We start from the raw sequence: 20,617 nt of genomic DNA, 5'->3' as shown, positions 1-20,617 counted from the left end.
ATAAGAATGTTTTTAGGAAATCTCCCCTGATCCCAGTAAAGATACTTATGTGATAACATTTCTCTGGGAAGACAATTCATCTGTAGCAATCAATAATGTGACTTTCCAGGAATTTTATGAAAGAAAATGTTTAAAAAAGGAAAAAATAATAGGGCAAATTTCCTCTGACTCAGCCTCTAAAATGGTCACAGGACTCTAAATCACATCATATGAGAACCATCTCAAGCTCCTGGGAATGTTTAGCCTGGAAAAAACTTGGGGTGAGAAAAACATGATAACTATCTTCAAATAGATGAAGAGCAGCCAACTGAAAGGACTAGATTTCCTCATAACATAAGGGAGCAGAATTAGGAATTCTCTGTCTCTGTCCCTCTGTCCCTCTCTCCCTCTCTCTCTTCTCTCTCTCTCTCTCTCTCTCTCTCTCTCTCTCTCTCTCTCTCTCTCTCTCTCTCTCTCTCTCTCTCTCCCCCCCCCTCTCTCCCCTTGTTTCTCAAGTTTTAAAGCGGAACATTCTGTTTTTGGTTCAAAAACATGGCCTTCAGGCAAAGAAAAAGGCAGTTGATTTTTTTTTTCATTCACAGACAAGAAATGAACTGGATATGACAAACATGCAGAGTCTGAAGACTGACCACATTCTTTTGTAGGTCACTTAACTTTGATCTTCCATTTGACTCTTGTTGCAATATATTTAATTTGTTAATCCCACACTCTACAGTAATCTAGGAGTATCTTGATAACATATTCCTCAATAATAAATTTGAAATTTCTCATTAATTTGAGCCCCCACTCGAATTTATGAAATATTAATTATTTAATGAATCTGAGAAGCCTTCTTTGTCTCTAGAATTTATTTTACTCATCTCATATGCTTAAATAAATATTTAAAGTTACCAAATATTCATACAATTAGCAAAATATCACCTTTTAAAGTCTCCTCAGACCTTAAAAATGACAGCAGATGATTCCTCTGTACTTTCTGGAAACAAGTCTCAAGGTATTCATCTCACTCCAGATAACTGATCAAAGACTATGAAGATTCTTCATATTTCTCTTCAATATTATTCTCTTCTCTCTTTTCTTTAATAACAATGGAAAATCACTCCTAAAATATACTGAATTGCTAGCTCCTTACAGATTATATTCAGTTCTTTTTATAGGATTTCCATTAAAAACAAAAACAAGTCCTTCCTCCCACACTCTCACTCTTCTCTCCTGTTCTTCCCTCAGTGCCTGGCAAACACTAGACTCGTAACAAGTGTTTGTTGACTGGCTGACTGTCACAGATCTTAATTGGTTAGCAGATCAAAAAGAAAAACTTCACTTTCCCCTCATCCTCAGAGAAAGGTTCTTCATGGCAAGCATCTCTGCCATCCAATCAGCACCTTCCAACTGTGACTCCAACTGCCTCTTTCCCAACATGACATCTTAGCTTTTAAAGCCACAGTAACAGTAACTGAGTTCTTTCTCCTTTGTTCTTAAAGAGAAAGTACCAGTTTTCATGGGCTATGTATATAAAAGAGATGTTACAATGAAATAATAGCTGGAGAATATTAAGAAAGGTCAGAATAGCAATGAGCTTCAAGAATATGACAAATAGTTGAAGGAACTAGAGAAGACATTTCAAAAGGGAATGGAAGGCCATCTTTAAGATCTAAAGGGTTGCCATAATGAAAAGAAATTAGACATTTTACTTGGCTTCAAAGGGTAAAATTAAACAACAGTAATAATGATAATAATAATAATAATATTATATAGCACTTATTATATGCTGAGCACTCTACTAAGGGCTTTACAATTATTATCTCATTTGGTAATCACAGCAATCCAGAAAGATAGGAGTTATTATTATCCTTATTTTACAGATGAGGAAACTGAGGCAAACAAGGATTAAGTGATGTGTGTCAATATTACACAGCTAGGAAATATCTAAAGCCAAATTTGGGATCAGCACTCTGCACTGTGCCACCTAATGCATTATAAGCAACATAATCAAATTACAGAGTGAGATTTAGACTTGATCTAAGCTAAGGACAGCTCAAAACCCAAGAAATGTGTAATAAGTTACACATATAAAATAAATAAAAATGAAATAGAGAATTAAGACCTCATCATAGTTTCACTTTGTTTTTGTTGTCCTTGCCTCCCTCCTTTCTCTCTCTCTCTCTCTCTCTCTCTCTCTCTCTCTCTCTCTCTCTCTCTCTCTCTCTCTCTCTCTTTCTCCTCATGCCTCCCTAGTCCCTGAGACACAATTGAAGGATATTACATAAACTTAACTCATAAAGCAATGACAGGATTTGAGAAAATTGACTACAATTATAGATTCAACCATGGCTAACATTCTATCAAACAGCATCATGCTACAGAGAAATAGTTTGTGAAAGGAATAATCAATCATTATAACAAACTTCACTGTTATCTTTTTTAAGAAATTGCCACCATTCCCCAATCTTCAGCAATCATCACCCTGATCAGTCAGTAGCATCAACATAGATGCAAGACCTTCCACCAGGAAAAAGAAAGGCTTAAATGATGATTAGCATTTTTAGCAATAAAGTATTTTTAAATTAAGGTACATGCATTTTTTACAATAAAATAATATTGTATACTTAATAGACTATAGCATAAACATGATTTTTATATGCAATGGAGACCAAAAAATTCATGTGACTCACTATATTCGCTTTATTGCAATGGACTGAAATCAAATCCACAGTATCTCCAAGGTATGCCTGGAATTGCAGAAGAATATGCTCCCACCTTATGAGGAAAACATTATGTCCTTTGGCTTTAGTGGGGGCCCACAAGCCAAGATTTTCAATAGCTGTGGAATCAATGAGTAAATTCAAACTGAAACATTTTTTTAGGGGGATGGGGAAGAGCTGTTTCCAGTGTTGTATAAGAAAAATCTTCCTAATAATTAATACTGTATGATCAAAAAGTAGAATTAATTTTGGGAAGTAGTGGGTTCTTTTTGTCTTATCTTTATCTCTGTTTTTCAAAGACCAGATGACCATTTATAATTATAGAAGGGATGCTAATTCAGGAAGAGATTGGTCCAAATAGCATCAGAGCTATCTTCTAATTTTGACATCTGAGTTAGATTCCAATTCTGAGTAGGAAGAGGATAGTGGTGATTTTAAGACAATTTTAAGGATGTCACCTACCCCCACCCCTACAACAAGTACAGAGAAAGCACATTCAAATACCCTAAGTTGAAAACTAACAATAAAGGTCTAGGTTTTCAGTTTTCTGGAAATGGAAAGAGGAAGGCATCTGAGGGTTTAACAAAACTGGATTTAAGCTTCATCAAACTATCACATTTCAACAGAGTCATCAAATTATAAATTGGAGAAATGGATCCTTTGAACATCAAAACTCACATCAAGAAAGCTTGTCAGTTATCCACACTATCATCTGATAAAGCAGTTTCTAAGCCCAGCACAGGAAAGTTCAACCGATTAACTATCTTCTTAATTCATCAGCAAAAGTAAAAGCTTTACAATGTAATTTTTTTAAAAATCACCTTTACTATGGAAGGGTAGTCTATATGCATTTTCAAGAAGACAAACTCCTGTTCACTTGAAGTAACTGGTTATAAACTAAAGAACTAGCAAATATGTTCACATATTACTTTCTGCTGTTGTCTCCAAATTCCCAGAGATGTAGCCATGAAAGAGGCTGAAGAAAAATTTATTTTCCATTACCATCTATTATCTATTTAAAACTCTCTAACAATGAAGTAGGACTTTCAAGGGGGAAGGCACTTTGTACCTTCCCCCTAAATCTAAAATCCAACTCATTATCTTACAAATGAAGAAATTGAACTAAGGGAACTTTTAAAAAAAGCAATAATTACTTAAGGTCACACAACTTATGACAGAACTGGTATTAAAATATAGATTTTCTGACTCCCAAGCTAATTAATGTTCTTTACATAAAACCAGATGCTAGACTTACAAGATGGTAGACTACAGTTTGGAATATTGCATATACTATAAGACAGTTATTGTGTTGAATAGTTTTTTTAGCTTTTGTTCCCCTTCTTTTTTTTCCTCCTCTATTAGAAGTCACAATTTTACATAGTAAGGAGGAAGGACATATTTGGAAATGAAGGTAATATGAAATGTAAGATATCAATAAAAATTTTAAACAACAATACCATATACTAGGCGCCATAAACAAATATAAAAGACATATATGGCATGTTTATTCTTAAATCTAATTTTCAAATATATCAAATTAAAATAGATTCAATAACATCCCTTGGTAATTTTCTCTGGAATTCAATGTATTTAGTGCATTTAAGAGACTTGGTACAGAAAAAGAGTACAAGGTATGGAAAGGCAGAAGTCATGACAAATGGATTCCCCTCCGAATTCTATCATTTATTAGCTGAAAGAACATTGAAAAGGCTCATTTTCCTGAGATTTAAGTTCCTTACTTGTAAATGGGTATGATAATGCTCCTAAGAGCCAGATTCATTTAACAGAAGGTAATTCGAACCTGGAGTCAGAAGATGTCTGGGTTCCAAATCTCAATTTTGATATTTACTAACTGAGTGTGAGCACAGGCAAGGCACCTCAAACATAAATTCTCAATATTACTTCACTTTATCAATTTTTCCCCAGTCATTAAATATGAGATGCAATAAGAGACTTCAGGAATCACGTAACAGTGACTAGACTAGCTAAACCAGGAGAACAAAAGAATAAAAATTTTTGCATTAACCTGCAGAAAACTTAAAAGGCTGAATTTGGGGAAAAAAATTTAATTTTGTCAAACCCCAAAGAACAAAGCTAATAAATTATAATAATTACATCAGAATCCCTAAACAGATATAGACAAGATTGATAAAGAAAGGAAAAAAGATACTTGGCTTCCTTGCAAATAATGAGGACGACCAGTTAGCCTACAGTAAGTACTTCAGAGATGGCAAGTTTACTACTTTCCTGAATGGCTGCAGAAGGGGAAATAAAAGTTTCAGAGAATGCCCTTTCATTTTAAAGAGTCCCAGAGGAAAAAAAAATCTTTAAATTAGGACTGCCGAAGAGCATGATTTGTTATGCAGCTTCAGCATTTTGTTGGTATGCAATACTACAACTACATTTCAGATATAATCCCACCAAGTGTTGGTAGGGTGCCAGGACTACATAACACAAGGTATAGGTTTTTCCTAAGATTTAAAATAGTAGTTTTCTACTTCAGCTCACCTCAGGTTAAAATTAGAGATTTCCAATTTTTAAAAAAATTAACTTTATTTAAGTATATTATGCAAAATACTTTGCTATGTGTAATACAATATTTACGTTATTTGGCTGATTGTTGTAAAGACCAACATAATCATTCATTCTGACTTTAAATAAAATACTGCATAGCCCAAAAGCAACAAAACAGTAACTCTTTTTTTCTATCTTTGGGAAAAGAAATAAGGATGTAGGTGTTAAGTGGTTCCCCCCCCCCTAAAACAAATATCTCATCTGATAATCACAATAACCCTAAGAGCTAGGTGCTACTATTTCTCGCACTTTACATTTAAGGAAACTGAGGCAAACAAGTTAAGTGGCCTGCCTTGGGAAACAGAGCTTTGAAGTATCCAAGGTTAGATCTGAAATCACAGCTATCTTCTCGAGGGACATCAACTGCCTCTAAGTTACAAATCAAACTGGTTTCTCTAAGTTAGAACATTTTACACACATACTCTTTCTTTTGCCAGACAATCATGGTTAAGTGACTTATCCAGGATTGCATATTTAGGAAGTTTCAATTGTCTGGCACCAGATTTGAATTCAGGCACTCCTGACTCAAGAGCCAGTACTCTACTACTGTACTCCTTAGATGCCCCTAAAAGACCTTTTTAACCCATTTCACTGTTTTATTGCTCTTAATGTAACCCCAATTTTATATATTTCCACTGCTAACTACAAAAAAGAATCTAATATAACAATTTGTTTTGCAACTCTCCTGTAATAAAAGTTCTATGGTTTCTTAAATCCTGCCCTCATCAATTCTGTGAATTTCTGAAGGATAGGAAATATGTCTTTTATAAAAATGTTATCTTTCCCAGCAAGCACTCTGCCTGCAACCAGTACTAATACATGTCAGTAAAATGAATGCTGAATGGATGAAAAAATACCTTATTTTGAAATGTGTTGATATTTCAATGTTTCAAATGGGCTGTGGTGTTTTATGCCCAAATAGGTGGAGTTGCTAGATCCACTGCAGACAGACTGGTTTGCAGGCAGATGTGCCTCCCTCCAGACCAGTGCCCAAATATGATCTTCCTGATTCTAAGTATGGAACCCTATGAGTTACTAGAGGAGAGAGAGGTTCTTGGCTTCATTCAAGTCATAAATCTATATCTATATCTATCTATCGTTCTCTCTCTATCTATATATATAATATATAGATATAATCTATCTATATTTATCTATATCAATCTCTCTACATAAATCTTATATATCTCTATAGATATATATAGATGTAGATAAATATATATATACATATAGAGAGAAAAGAGAGAAAGAGAAGAGAGAGAGAGAGAGGGAGGAGAGAGAGAGAGAGAGAGAGAGAAAAGAGAGAGAGAGAGATAGAGAGAGAGAAAAGAGACAGAGAGAGAGAGAAGAGAGAGAGAGAAAAGAGAGAGAGAGAGAGAGAGAAAAGAGACAGAGAGAGAGAGAGAGAGAAAAGAGAGAGAGAGAAGAGACAGACAGACAGCGAGAGCGAGAGCGAGAGCGAGAGAGAGAGAGAAGGAAGAGACAGAGAGAGACAGAGAGAGACAGAGAGACAGAGAGAGAGAATCTATCTCACTCTGAGCTGCACTTGGGATGGACATAATATTTTTTGTTAGTTTCTGTCTATGAGCAGAAGTTTCTTCAGTGACAAGTGGTAGGGAAGTTAATGGTAGGAGATAGTCTTCCCAGTCTAAAATATCATGGAGGAGAAATAAGGAGGAGGTAAACAAATACTTACATACATGGTAATTGACTTATATTGATATAATACTTTAATGTCCACAAGATACTTAATTTTAATATTATTCCCATTGTATAGATGAAGAACCTGAGGTAAGTTAAGTGACTTACTGAGTCAGAAAACAAGCAAATAACTATCCAAGAATCAAACTCCTAAGCCTCTGACTTCAAAACCAATGTTTCATATATAGTTGAATATTTAATATCCATGATGATGGGGGGAAGAGGGGTGGAAGAATGGCATGAATAAATCTAAGAATTAAATTCTTCCTTCATACTATTCATGAACAATACACACACACACACACACACACACACACACACACACTCTTCTTTTGAATTTGATTCTATCACTTTCCTTTGCTATTGGGGAAAGTGCTGATAAAAAGTGAGATGTCCAAATACAATAGGAGAAAAGACAAAGAAAGGCAAAGAGTAGGGATCACTAGATTTCATCATTAAGAATTGATTGAGCAAAAATGATTTGCTTTAAAGAAAGGCATATCCATAACCAGGTTTGTGTAAATCATTACAAACCATTCCCCACTGACCTATGTTCTAATATCACAGATGATTTTTAAAGAATTATTATGGTTCTATTAATATTCACTTTCTAAAGCTGTACCCTTCAAGTTTGCTCCCATATTCTCAATAAGTATTTAAGAATCTAAAGAAATACTTAATTGTATTACAAATGCAACCATTTTAAAAATAACCAATGAGGAACTTCTTTTAAAGTGAAGAATTCTTTTTCAAGCCTAATATACCCCACAAACCTTCACAGGAGTATTTACAAACCTTTATGTTAATTTTCCCTTTCTAAAAATTTGGTGGCTTGGGGGAATTTTTTTTTTTTAAATGCTGCATATCTAAAGAGCAGAATGGGGGAACAGTGATCAAAACTTGCCTCTGATGCAAGCCAAGACACCACAGCATGTTGTACATTGGGATATCCCAGCTAAGCTGGAGCCAGAGCCTTGCAAGCCAACAGTTTGCAAGTCACACCTGTAGCTGGCTGCAGCTGCACTTGAGCCTAAAGGAAGGATAAAGTAAAAAGAATCACTCCCTACTGAGCTGGGCCAGAGCCAGAGTCAGAGAGAGCAGAGCTGGGGATACCTTTTAAAACAAGGTTTTCTGCAATGAACTGTTCCTTCTAGTAACAAAAGGTCTCTTACAACTGCTGAGTCCACTAAGAACTACTCTGGAGGTGAGAGAGAGGCACAGAAGGGAGGAAAAAAGGAGGGAGGGAGAGAAAGAAGGAAGGAAGGAAGGAAGGAAGGAAGGAAGGAAGGAAGGAAGGAAGGAAGGAAGGAAGGAAGGAAGGAAGGAAGGAAGGAAGGAAGGAAGGAAGGAAGGAAGGAAGGAAGGAAGGAAGGAAGGAAGGAAGGAAGGAAGGAAGGAAGGAAGGAAGAAACGAAAAAGAGAGGAAAGAAGGGAGGAAGAAAGAGAAGAAGGGAGATAAGGGAGGAAGGAAAAGAGGGAGGAAGAGAAGGAGGGAGGGAGGAAGGAAGGGAAGGAGGAAAGGAGAGAGAAAGGGAGGAAGGGAGAGAGGGAAGGAGGAAGAGAGGAAAAGAGGAGGGGAAGTAGGAGGGAAGGAAGGGAAGAAGGGAGGGAGCTTTCAATGCAAAGCTGTGATATCACTAGAGTGCATATTTACACATGTTCTAAGTTGAAAAAGCAGTAGGTTGGAATCTCAATAGAGTACACACTGATTATGGAGTCACAAAGAGAAATACATTTCCTAGCATCATTGGCAATCTTCTAAATAGCATTAAATAATAACAATTAAATTTTAGTCAGCAGGAAACATCATTAGGTTTTCAACTATAAGTGTCACCAACGTATCACTTGCCCAGGACAGCTTGAGGAAGCGGTTTCACTTACGTGGTTGATGAAGAGGCTCTTTCGTTTTTCTCTCACTGTGGAAACAAAAGATGCAACAAAAAGGTTACATTGCCAGAAACCACAATTCCCTCACAAGGCTGAGATTGGCTAAGCCTCTGCAGGATGGCCCCATCCCTCATTGCCACCAGGGACCTGTTGCTCAAATACCACCTGAAGAAGAAACTTCATTCTGTACTTGGCTAATGGGTGAAATCTTCACTTGAGATCATACTCTCTGAAGCTGAAAGCATTACACATAAATAGCTGAGACCCTTATGGAAGTAGGGGCGAACCAAGATACAATATATGGAAAATATTACCTGGATAAAGACCTTGATTAAAAAATTACAAGTTCTCATTAACTTTGAGAGGCTTAATGAAAACTGTTTCTATCCCAACTAAATGTAATATAACAATACTAATGATAATAAATAGCATTTATATAATTCTTTAAGGTTCAGAAAATGTTTTACATGTGTTATCTTATTTATCCTTATATGAGATAAATATCCTCATTTTAAAGATGAGAAAACTGGAAAATTTTAAATGATCTGCCCAGGGACACACACAGATAAGAAGGTTAAATTCAGTATCTCTTGTCTTCAAGCCCATTACACTATCCCATTGTGCCAGTACTTTAAAATATTTCCAGACCAAAGAAATGAAAAAATGACAGGAATATGATGACACGCCTATGTCAGGATACAGGTTACTGTCAGGATACAGATTATACATGTAGAGGCAATTACTGATCATTGTGGTCAATGACTTGACTTTGAAATATCCCTTCACAGGAGGACAGAGACAAGATGGCAGAAAGCAGACTCAACTTTATGTGACCTTCTCCAAGCTTCCCTCAAACTAAGAGCAGATTAAGCCTCTGAACTAGATTTGGAGTCACAGAACCCACAAATATTTTGAGTACAACAAATTTCCAGAAGAAGCTATTTTGGAAAAACTTTCAAACAGGTTTGTTTCAATCGTGCTGGGGGAGAGGTTGCAGAGCCCAGACCACAGAGCAGGGAGCCTGGGGTAAGGAGTTGGGGCAGGGAGCCAGGGAGCCAGGGTGGAGAATATACTGAAAGGCTCTTAGGAACTATTCTGTCCTGGTTACAAGCCGGTGCTTCAGCAGATTTACTGTTAGACACTCAAAAGCAGATTCAAAGGCAAATTGTGAGCCACTGAACCCCAGAAGAATGCAGGACCTCGCCAAGCCTGCCCAGCACTGGAAGTCAGTTAGGAGAATTACCTCAGGGCAAACTAAAGGTTCTGTAGCCCCTTTGTCTTAAAATCTTAACCTTTAAAAAAAGACCTCTGACCATAGACAGCTTTTATGAAGAAAGGGAAGAACAGATCTCAAACCCTGAGGATTCTAAAGGCAAATCAATTCTAGATGAAGCCCCAAAGGGTGATATGAGTTGGTATCCTTTTCACAAAGCTCTCTTGGAAGAATTTGAAAAGGATCTTAAAAGAGAGTTAGAAGAAAAATGGGGAAAAGAAAAGAGATCTTTGCAAGAGGGGATGGAAAAGGAAAAATCAGAAATTATCTAAAGAAAATTTCTTAATAAACAGACTTGATGAAATGGAAAAAACACTATTGTAGGGAATTCCTTAGAGACATTCTTATATTCATTATTTCATTCAAATTTATAGCCTGCATAGTATTAAATGTAGTAAACAATCCAAAAACTGTTAAAATTAAACTGAACTGCAGCAAAGGGAAACTAGATGCTCTGAACAAGGTGATCCATTTCTAATATTCCAATTTTCAGGAAAGGATATGATTCTGAGACTAAAACTCAAATGTTACCTCTTCCATAAAGCCTTCCTTAATGTCCTGAACTGGACATCATTTCTGCTTAAGTTGATCTCACAGAACTTTAAAATTCCCATACACATTGATCAGATTCTAATTTGTATTATGTTTATCTATAGAAGGAAAGCATCCTATAATAATAGTGAGCTAGCTCTCCTTCAAATCAGAAAAACCTATATTTCAGATCCTGCCCCCAACATACACTGGCTATTTGATACTGAGCAAATAATTTAGGTCCTCAGAACTCTAAATCAGTGATGTCAAGCTCACACAGAAATGAGAATCCACTAAACGGTACTGTCCCTTCAGGCATCATATTGACTTGGTTTAAAAATCTGATACTATCTTTTATTGTTTTTATTTTGTTAAATATTCCCCAATTACATTACCCCCATTATTTAATATTTTATTTCCCCCATTTATATGTAAAACAATCTTTTGTTTTTAAAACTTTTGAGTTTCAGATTCTTTCACTTCCTCCCTCCCCACGCCTCACATTGAGAAGTTACATGGGAAGTCATGTTGTGACAGAAAATATAAATATGCATTCCCCTCAAAAACAAAACTTCAAGAAAAATAAAGTTTTAAAAATATGCTTTAATTTGTATTCAGACACAATCAGTTCTTTTTTTAGATTTGGGATAGCATTTTTCATCATAAATCCTTCAGATTGTCTTGAATCATGTGTTGCTGAAAATAGCCAAGTCATTCATAGCTGATCATTTTACACCCAATTATATATTAATCTAGTTCAGAGGCATGCTGGAATGTTAGGGATCCCCAATATCCTACGTATGACATCTCTGCTCCATGTACCTCACACTAAGACCACAATTTATAGAGAAGGCACTGTCAATCAATCAAAAAATATTTATTAAGCACCTACAATGTTATCCTGCTTTGGTGGAAAGTATAACCCCTTCCAGGAACTCCCTGTACCGGATGAGTTTCCTAGGTCATATCCTAATCAATTAATCAAGAATTATAACAACACATATTATTCTTAAGAGGCTACAAGAAATACCAATAAGCTATAATAACTTGCCTTAAAGGAATTTAACAATACAGGATGAAAAGTCAACTTAATTGAGCTAAACTAATCTACAATCTTTTTTTTTCCTCTGACTAGGTAAAAGAAGGCATTCTCTGTTTCATTTCTTACATAGCCTTAATCACTGATTGAGCATTGCCTCAGTCAAATGAAGACCTTAATTAATGTTATTCATCAGTTATTAGACTTAATAGACCTTACTCTTCCACTGTATCCAGGGCCATCTTTGGTCATCCTGATCTATATTTTGCCACTGGATCCAGACAGCTCTGTTGGAGAAAGTGAAGGTGGTAACTTTGCACAGCCCTCCTTTACTTAAATCCAATTCACTGCATGTCATTGCAGAGTGAAGGACAAACAACAACAATCTACAAACTACCATATCAGGGAGAACAGATTTTCCTTCAATTCTCACAGTCTTCTGGAGAGCAGTGAATACAAAGAACCCATGCAGTTTCATTTTAAAAAACAAAACACAACAAAAAAAAACAGATCATGCCAGATTAAATTCATTTCCTTTCTTAAAGATTGCTAAACTAATAGATAAGGGGAATGCTAAGGATCTGAGTTACTTAAATTTTAGCAAAGCTTTTGATAAAGTTTCATATTATTCATGTGGGGAAATGGGATACCAATTAAAAGGTAATAAAAATCATATGAATCTAGATTTAATGTCAAGTTGGGAGGAGGTCTCCAGTAGAGTACCTCGGGTGTCTGTATTGGAGTCTATGCTCTTTAATTTTTATCAGTGACTTGGATAAGAGCATAGAGAGTATGCTCATTAAATCTGCAGATAATTAAAAGTCCAGGCAAGCAATTAACAGACATAATAGAAGACATAATTAGAGTCTAAGAGTATCTTGAAAAGCCAGAAGCATTGGGTTTAATAAACAACAAAAACCACCATAACAATTATATAGCACTTACTATATGCCAGGCACTGTACTAAGCACTTTACAATTATTATCTCATTTGATCTAATTCATCTAAGATGATGAAACTAAAGAGGGGTACATGTCTTATACTTGGGCCCAAAGGAAAAAAAATAACTAAATTAGTTCAAAGTGGGAGAGAAATCGTTAATTTGTTCTGAAAAAAAAAAAATCTATAGTTTTCAGTGGACTACAAGCTCACTATTAGTTAGCAGTGGGATGTCAGTCAGTCACTTATAAAGAGCTTACTATGTGCTATGGCAGCCAAAAAAAGCTAATTAGGGTTTCATTAAGAGAAGTATAGCTTCTAGCAAAAGGAAAGCGAGAGTCTGCTACACTCTCATACCACAGCTTTTCAGAAGTTACATTTTTCTACTAATCAATCTACTAACCAATTAGTAGGTACCAGGGTACTTATAACTCTCTTGCACTATTGTACTAAATAGCATGATTCATTGTAAAGACCCTAAAGAGAAAAATTAACATATAATAATAAAATAATGATGGTGATGGTGGTGGTGGTGGTGGGAGTGGGTGATGATGTGAGAAAATGACACAGCTTTAGCTAGTCTCACCAAAAAATTTAAAAAAAAAAAAAAAAACCCAGAGCTAATTAAGAATTTAAAAAGTACTTATAAGGGCTCTGAATGTAAATTTCTCTTTTATTTTCCCCAGTCTTAATTCACTGGCCAAATTTTTACTGATTAACCAGCAAGCAATGTTCCAAAGTATCCTACTCAAAAACAGAATATCTCTCCCTTTTTTTGTCTTTGTTTCTTTCTGTCATCTCTCTATAGAGAAATCAAATAAGGAAACCACTGAATAATCGGCACTGAAAGGCTGAGTGCATTAGCTGCTTTGTTTTATTATTATAGAAGAGAGATGCCAAGTCATCTGTAATGAGGTATTTTGATTTTTTAATGCTCTGTATCCTTAGATTGGTATTAATACAACTATCAAAATTTCTGTTGTTTTCAGAGTTCCTGAGTAACTGAACACATTACTAGTCACATTTCCCTTTTTAGAAGATAATTATAGTCTTAATCATGTTTTGTTTTAATTATACAGAAGGAATATGTTAGATGTCAATATTGTCTCAGATTCAATTTATAAGATGTTTTGATATTCTTTTAAAAAATATGAAGATGGGGATTAACTAGATGGCAAAATGGGATAGAGCACTGGCCCTGAAGTCAAGAGGACCAGAATTCAAATGTGGCCTCAGCCATTTATCGCGTACTAGCTGTATGATCTTAGGTAAGTCACTTGACCACAATTGACTCATCAAAATAACAATAATGATAATAAAAAATGTAAATACTAATTCATTAATTTTAAATTGAATATAGTAACAAATGCAATCCATAGCAATGGGACTTTCAAAAAGTTATTGGGCACTTTTAAAAATAATTGTTTTTTTAAAATAATTCTACCACCACCCTACAACACACATAGAGCAAACGAGAGCCTACTAAATAGTGAAAAGAACACTGAATTTGGAGTTCGATATCACCTTAGCTACTGGCTATCTGTGTAAATCTGGCAAGTTACAATTTGATAATTTATTGATCTGTTAAAAGAGGAATTTAATCATTAATTGTGTAAAATTCCTTCTGACTCTAAATTCTGATTCCTACTATGCTGAAAGCTCTTTGAGGGCAGAGAACATGCAGAATTTAGAGCTAGAAGGATGTTAGGGATTATCTAAACCAAGATTTATTAAATTAGGGTCTTTTAAATATATTTTGATAACTGTACTTAAGTATTACCAGGTGTTTTTTTCCAATCCTATATATTTCATTTCATGCATTTTAAAAAATATTTATTTTTAAGAGTCCATAGGCTTTAGCAGACTGCCAAAAGGATCCATTTTTGTAAAAAAAAAAAAAAAAAAAAAAAAAAAAAAAAAAGGATAATCCAGGATCTCTCCTAATATAGACAACATAAGCCTGACTATAAAACAGAGTGGATTATTATTGTTCTTTTCTTACCCTTTCTCCTTTGCCCCTGGTCCCTGAATTGATCAAACTAATATTACCTTCTTTTGAAATGGGGAACTACACAAGAGAGGACAAAAAGGATCATGGGATTTTACAACTAGAAATGACAATGGAGAACACATCTGATGTTACCTATTAATTTTACAAATGAGGAAACTATCCCTTTGAGATAGCAAAGGATTTGTCCAAGTCAAGAGCAAGGCTGAGACTAGAATGCAAGGTCTCCCAATCAAAGATCTAGAGCCATTTCCTTGACACCTTGTCACCTAAAGACAACTGCCAATTGGGTAGAAACGATCATCTATACATCATTTCAAAGGAATGCAATTCAGAGCTCAGAATCACAGATGGAGTGTTTGAAGGAACTTCAAAGGTTATCCGGTCCAGAGGGATCAAACCCACATTAGCCCACAACACTCCAGGGTGCAGCCAGAACCAAATTAAAATGTAATTGGAAGATATTTAAGAAAATAAATAAAACTAGAAAACAACATGGATAATATTAATATGTGGTTTTCTAAGTCACTATGTCTTTTACAAATTCTTATGAACAGTTTAGTGGTCCCTATTTCTATCTGAATTTGATATCATTGACAGTCTAATTTTTTTATAAACGAGAAAAAAATAAGGTCCAGAAAGGTATGGAATAACTTATATGTCCCAGCAGAAGGAAAAAGCAAGTCTAAGGTCTGAACTCCTCTCTACTGGCTTCAAATCCAGCCCTTTATCCACCAAGCCACAATGGACTCATTGAATCAACAAATATTAATCAGTTATCTAATATAGGTTTAAGGCAAATATATATTTGCAACTTTCTCTATAAAATCCTATGGAACAGGTGTAATGAGGTCTTTATTCAAAACAGAACTCCAGAGGTTTGGATATAGAATTCTGCTTACTCTGAAGTGAACTGAATATGTGTTCACTAGTACCTTCTGGGTTCAGAGATACAGGAATATTTTAGATGATATAAATTTGGATTTGGCTTTGTAAAAGTAATGAAAGACTCAGACTAGCAGTAGAGATCAGACACACACACACACACACACACACACACACACACACACACAGACTAGGTAAGAAAAAAATTCATTTTGGAATATAAAAGGCTGGGGTCAAAGAAAGCACAAACTGCTCACTAAATTCAGATGGTTTTCATTTCCCAGGGGTCACTGCAAGCCCAGAAAACTTCTCCTAGGATACCTGGATTTGAATTTGGTTGGATTCTCTTATAGTTTCTCTTATGTGAGCACTGGCCCTGGTGTTAAAGAACCTGATTTTAAATCTTGATTGTCATTTACTCTCTGTGTGACTTTGGGTAAATCACAATTCTCACTGAGTGTTGGTTTTCTCAACTATAAAAGAAAGTTGATATAGCCTCTGAGGTCCTTTCCAGCTCTGGTTCTGTGAGTTTAAGATCCTTTACATGACTCCCAAATGTATAAAGGAATCTCTTTAGCTAATGTCCCAGATCTATCATTTTTTACCAGACTAATGTAATTAGTCAGACCCTGATTCTTAGCCATCCCTGTGATTCTCACATATCCCAGCAATATGGGCAAAGCCTCTGACCCCACCCATCCTCCTCTAAGTGGAAATGGGGGAAAAGCAAACTCAGGGTAAAAACTATTATAATAGGAAACTAAATTCAGTAAATAGAAGTCCAGAAGGAAAAAAGAAAAGGGGGGAGGGGTCAATGGACTTCCCACATCTGGGACAAAATGTAACTGAGGAAGGTCTAGAAAAGGGACAAATAACAAAGTCAGAGGACCAGTATCTTACTCAAATGAAATTCGCAAAAATCCACCATCATGGATATGAATAGTTGTCTAAGAGAAATCTCCCATACAAATTCTTCCCTTAAGATAATGAACTGTTTGTAGGGAAAACTATCCAAAAAAGTGAAGTTTGGAAAAAATTAGGATAGAGAGTAAGAATTTGTTAGTGATGCTTCAACATTAACAAAGAGGGGGGAAAAAAGCCATATCTGGTAAGTACAAATATCTGATTGCTAGCAAAGTAAATGTGACAGAGGGATGAGGAAAGCTCACCAAGTTCTATGTGATTGAAATATTTTCATAAGGCACTAATGTTCACCAAGCAACTTAATTATAAATTTGACTTAATGTCAAGAAGGAAGAAACCCTTGATGGGGAATAAGAATATTTGGTCACAAGAAAAGGATATTACCCATTGAAAATTAACAAACTGATATAATGGGTGCGGATCTACCTTAACTTGGAATAATGTGACATAGTTTTAGGAGAATATGATAAATCCTGTAGGAACTACTAAAGTTCCAGACTTATAGAGCTAAAAGACCAAATCCTAGAAAAATTCTTGTCAAAGGACAGGACAGCACCGTGGAGGGCCTAATTCTGAAAAGGGCAGTCTTCAATCCAATTTACTATAAGGATCTAACTGACTAAAAGCCAATATCTGACATGATCCAGGAGAAGCTCCTACTATACTGAGATTGGGAAATCAACACAACTGAGATTGGGAAAGGAACGCAGATGCTAAAAATAAAGTAACTGATTATCATGTCATTCCCTCCTATTCTGAGTAGTTAGAGAAGAAAAGGACTTAAAGGAGCAATTATTAAAGTGAACTGGAACTACAGAAATTTCCTTCTTTGCCCTTTTTGCCACTTTTACATCCCCCACTTAGGTGAGCCATGAGAGTAATTAAAATCAGTGGCAATACTGGTGATATGCTGAACATAACACAAATAGATACGAACAGGAAAACAGAGGTGTGTGTTAGTAAAGTTTTAACAATCAGATCTCCCAGGAAAAACATTTCATGATCCACTTTTAAGTTTAACTGGCATTAACATTTTCTCCACCACTTTCTTAAGTCGAGACCCTCCAATAACCACAATAATTCAAGTCCTAATTTGTAGCATTTGCCAATTTCTGAGGTATAAATGGTGAAAAATTAGAAATCAGGTCTCACACAAACTAGTACAAGCTGGTTACAACAGAGGTATCCATAAGATCCAACAATGTATCTGAGCAACAGTTTGTCTGTTTTAGTGAAACTGAAGAGAATCCTGGATGTGCGCATTTACCAGCTGGAAGATTGTGAAGGGTTTATTTCTTAGTGGGAGTTTGAGGAAGCACATCCAGTTGCAAGTTTTAGAATTTGGGCAAGAAAAAAAAAGCAACAAAATTTAAGATTACTTTAACCACTGCTTTAAAAATTAAAAAGAGAAACAATTATACTTCCAATCAATGGTTTAGAAACCTGAAAAGTTTAGTCTTCATCATTTTAAAAAAATATTATGAAGACAAGTATATCCTTAATTCCCAAGGAAAACCTACTGGGGTTCTAAGATATTCAACACACCTGCAAAATACCATCTTACATTCTTTAGTCTTTTGCAAATATGAGTGCAAAATGGAGACAACCACCAACTGACTTTCAGAACAAAACAGGTGTTTCCCGTGTCTGTTCATGGTTGTAGATTTTTTTTTCCCTATGGAGAAATTAATGAGCTAAATATCTAAGCAGATTTAAAGAACTACAGAAAAATAAAACATTGCAGCCAAAAGGGATCTTGTTTCTGTTCAAGTAGAAGAGAAAAATTTAAAGAAGTCATGACTTGCCCAAGAGCACAAAGTTAACTTGCTAGGCAGGGTTAGAATACATTTGAGACCCACACAGGGTATCAAAGGGACATTTTATGACTAATTAGCCAATTGCAAGGTTGGACTAAATCCCGTTAGACATGTTAGATGATTGTTCCCCAAACAGAATTCCCATCTTTACTCATGGTGACATTTCTTTGAGCATCCATTGTGTGTTGAAGGTTTTTCACATACTTGTACCATTTTGAATCTTACCTATCCCAGGTTCTTCTAGAGGAAAAAATGTTGCAATTATTTTCTTTTCCTCTCCCTGAGTCTTCCTCAAAAATCTATTCAGAAGATATCAGTATACATTTCTGAGACTGGCTAAGATGACAGGAAAAAACAATAACAAATGTTGGAGGGAATGTGGGGAAACTAGGACAATAATATATTGTTGGTATAGTTGTGAACTGAGCCAACCATTCTGGAGAGCAATAGAAAACTATATCCAAAGGGCTATCAGATTGCTGGATCAAAGAGTATGCACAGTGTCTCTACTGGGCCTGGAGCCCAAAGACATCATAAAAAAGGGAAAAGGATCCACATGTGCAAAATGTTTGTGGCAGTCCTTTTTGGAGTGGCAAGAAACTGAAAACTGAGTGGATGCCCTTCAATTGGAGAATGGCTGAATAAGTTATGGTATGTGAATGTTATGGAATATTATTGTTCTATAAGAAACGATCAGGAGGATAATTTCAGAAAGACTGACACGAACTGATGCTAAGTGAAGTGAGTAGAACCAAGAAAACAATGTTCATAGCAACAAGATGATTATACAATGATAAATTCTGATGGACACAGCTCTTTTCAACAGCGAGGTGATTCAAGCTAGTTTCAATGATCTTGTACTGGAGAGAGCCATCTGCACTCAGATGGGGACTAAGTGTGGACCACAACATATTATTTTCACTCTTTTTGTTATTTGCTTGCATTTTGGTTTTTTGGTTTTTTTTTTTCCTTTTTGTTCTAATTTTTCTTGTGCAGCATGATAAATATGGAAATATGTATAGAAGAATTGCACATATTTAACATACACTGGATTACTTGCAGTCAAGGGAGAAAGTGGAAAGAAGGGAGGGAAAAATTTGGAACATAAGATTTTGCAGGGGTGAATGCTGAAAATTATCTATGAAAAATAGATTTTGAAAATAAAAAGCTTTAATAATAAAGATAAAATATGAGCCAGTCCAGAGAACCAACTCCCACATTAGGCAATCCTATTTTTCGGAAACTCCTAGGAAAAAGTTGGGCCATTATCTGTATTTCTAACGTATTCCACCATGACCATGTACTGGACAAATAGTTTTCATTCATGTAATTATTTCAAGCAATATTTTAGAAATATGGTTACACTCCCTTCTGGGTTGATTCTGTTCTATTTATTTAAAAAGGTGACTTAATTTCAGATTTGGTATTTCACTAGTAAAAAAAAAAAAAAGGAATTCTCACTGAGGAAATTCCTCTTGCAAGACCGGCACTTACTCTGCCAGTATAGAACAAATGCCTAGGGTCCTGAAAGATTAAATGATTTGCCCAGAGTGATATAGTAGGCCTGGAGTTTAGGTCTTCCTAGTTCTGAAGAGGGCTCTTTATCCAACACAACCTACTTACCTGATGAAGGACTGACTCCATGCTGCTTTTCATTAGCACTATTCTCAAGATAATTTTTTAAACCTGTTTTCAATAGTTTAAATCCAACACCAGAAATGATGGGAAAAACAGTCAAGGAATATAAAAATTGGAGGCAACTTCAGTTCTCTCCCTCCCCCACAACAGCAATGACAGAAATGCTACTGGCGCTAAGTAAAAAAAGTGGTCTATCCCTTCCCAAGCAGAAATACACATCCTGAGCATAGAAATGTCTTTATTTTTAAATGGGTCATAACATCTGTTTGCTAATAACAAGTGTTGCAGAGAAAAATCACTCCAGCTTTGCATAGAATATCTAACTAATTACATCTAGCAAGAAAGGTCTGATCAGATAAACCATCATGGTGAAGAGACTATTAACATCCTGTTGTGCAGGGGTTTCCCATCTAGTTATTAATGCAGAGATAAAGTCTCCAAGCACAGCCAGCTTTTCTGATATCTAAGATAAAAAGAAGTTTAATAACTCCACTTCAAGAAAGCCCCAGTGACTTACAAATCTAATCTAAATCAGTCCTATTAATTTATTATATTCAGATATATAGATATAATGAATACATATATATATATATTGAGGATGGGGGTCCAAAATACTGCCACCATCCTGTTAAGAGTACTATCACCTAGCCTGACAACTGTAGCAGCCTGCTCATTAATCTTCCTGCCTCAATTCTCTCCCTC

At 35.6% G+C, this 20,617-nt stretch overlaps 1 protein-coding gene across 5 annotated transcripts in view; it reads right to left on the bottom strand.

The window, feature by feature from the left end:
- The window catches only part of CCNY (cyclin Y), a 268,660-nt gene that overhangs the window by 50,600 nt on the left and 197,443 nt on the right, over window positions 1–20,617 (bottom strand). For 4 of the 5 annotated variants that reach the window (XM_052000560.1, XM_052000561.1, XM_052000562.1 and 1 more), the window contains exon 3: window positions 8,856–8,890. In XM_052000560.1, the coding sequence (XP_051856520.1) occupies window positions 8,856–8,890 (35 nt within the window). Of the gene's footprint in view, window positions 1–921; window positions 1,375–8,855; window positions 8,891–20,617 lie in introns of those variants that run through there. The other variant, XM_052000564.1, reaches the window with a different exon arrangement.

This window comes from Antechinus flavipes, chromosome 5 (assembly GCF_016432865.1).
Source record: "Antechinus flavipes isolate AdamAnt ecotype Samford, QLD, Australia chromosome 5, AdamAnt_v2, whole genome shotgun sequence".
Classification (NCBI taxonomy): Eukaryota; Metazoa; Chordata; class Mammalia; order Dasyuromorphia; family Dasyuridae; genus Antechinus; species Antechinus flavipes.
This window is presented reverse-complemented; position numbering and strand designations above follow the sequence as displayed.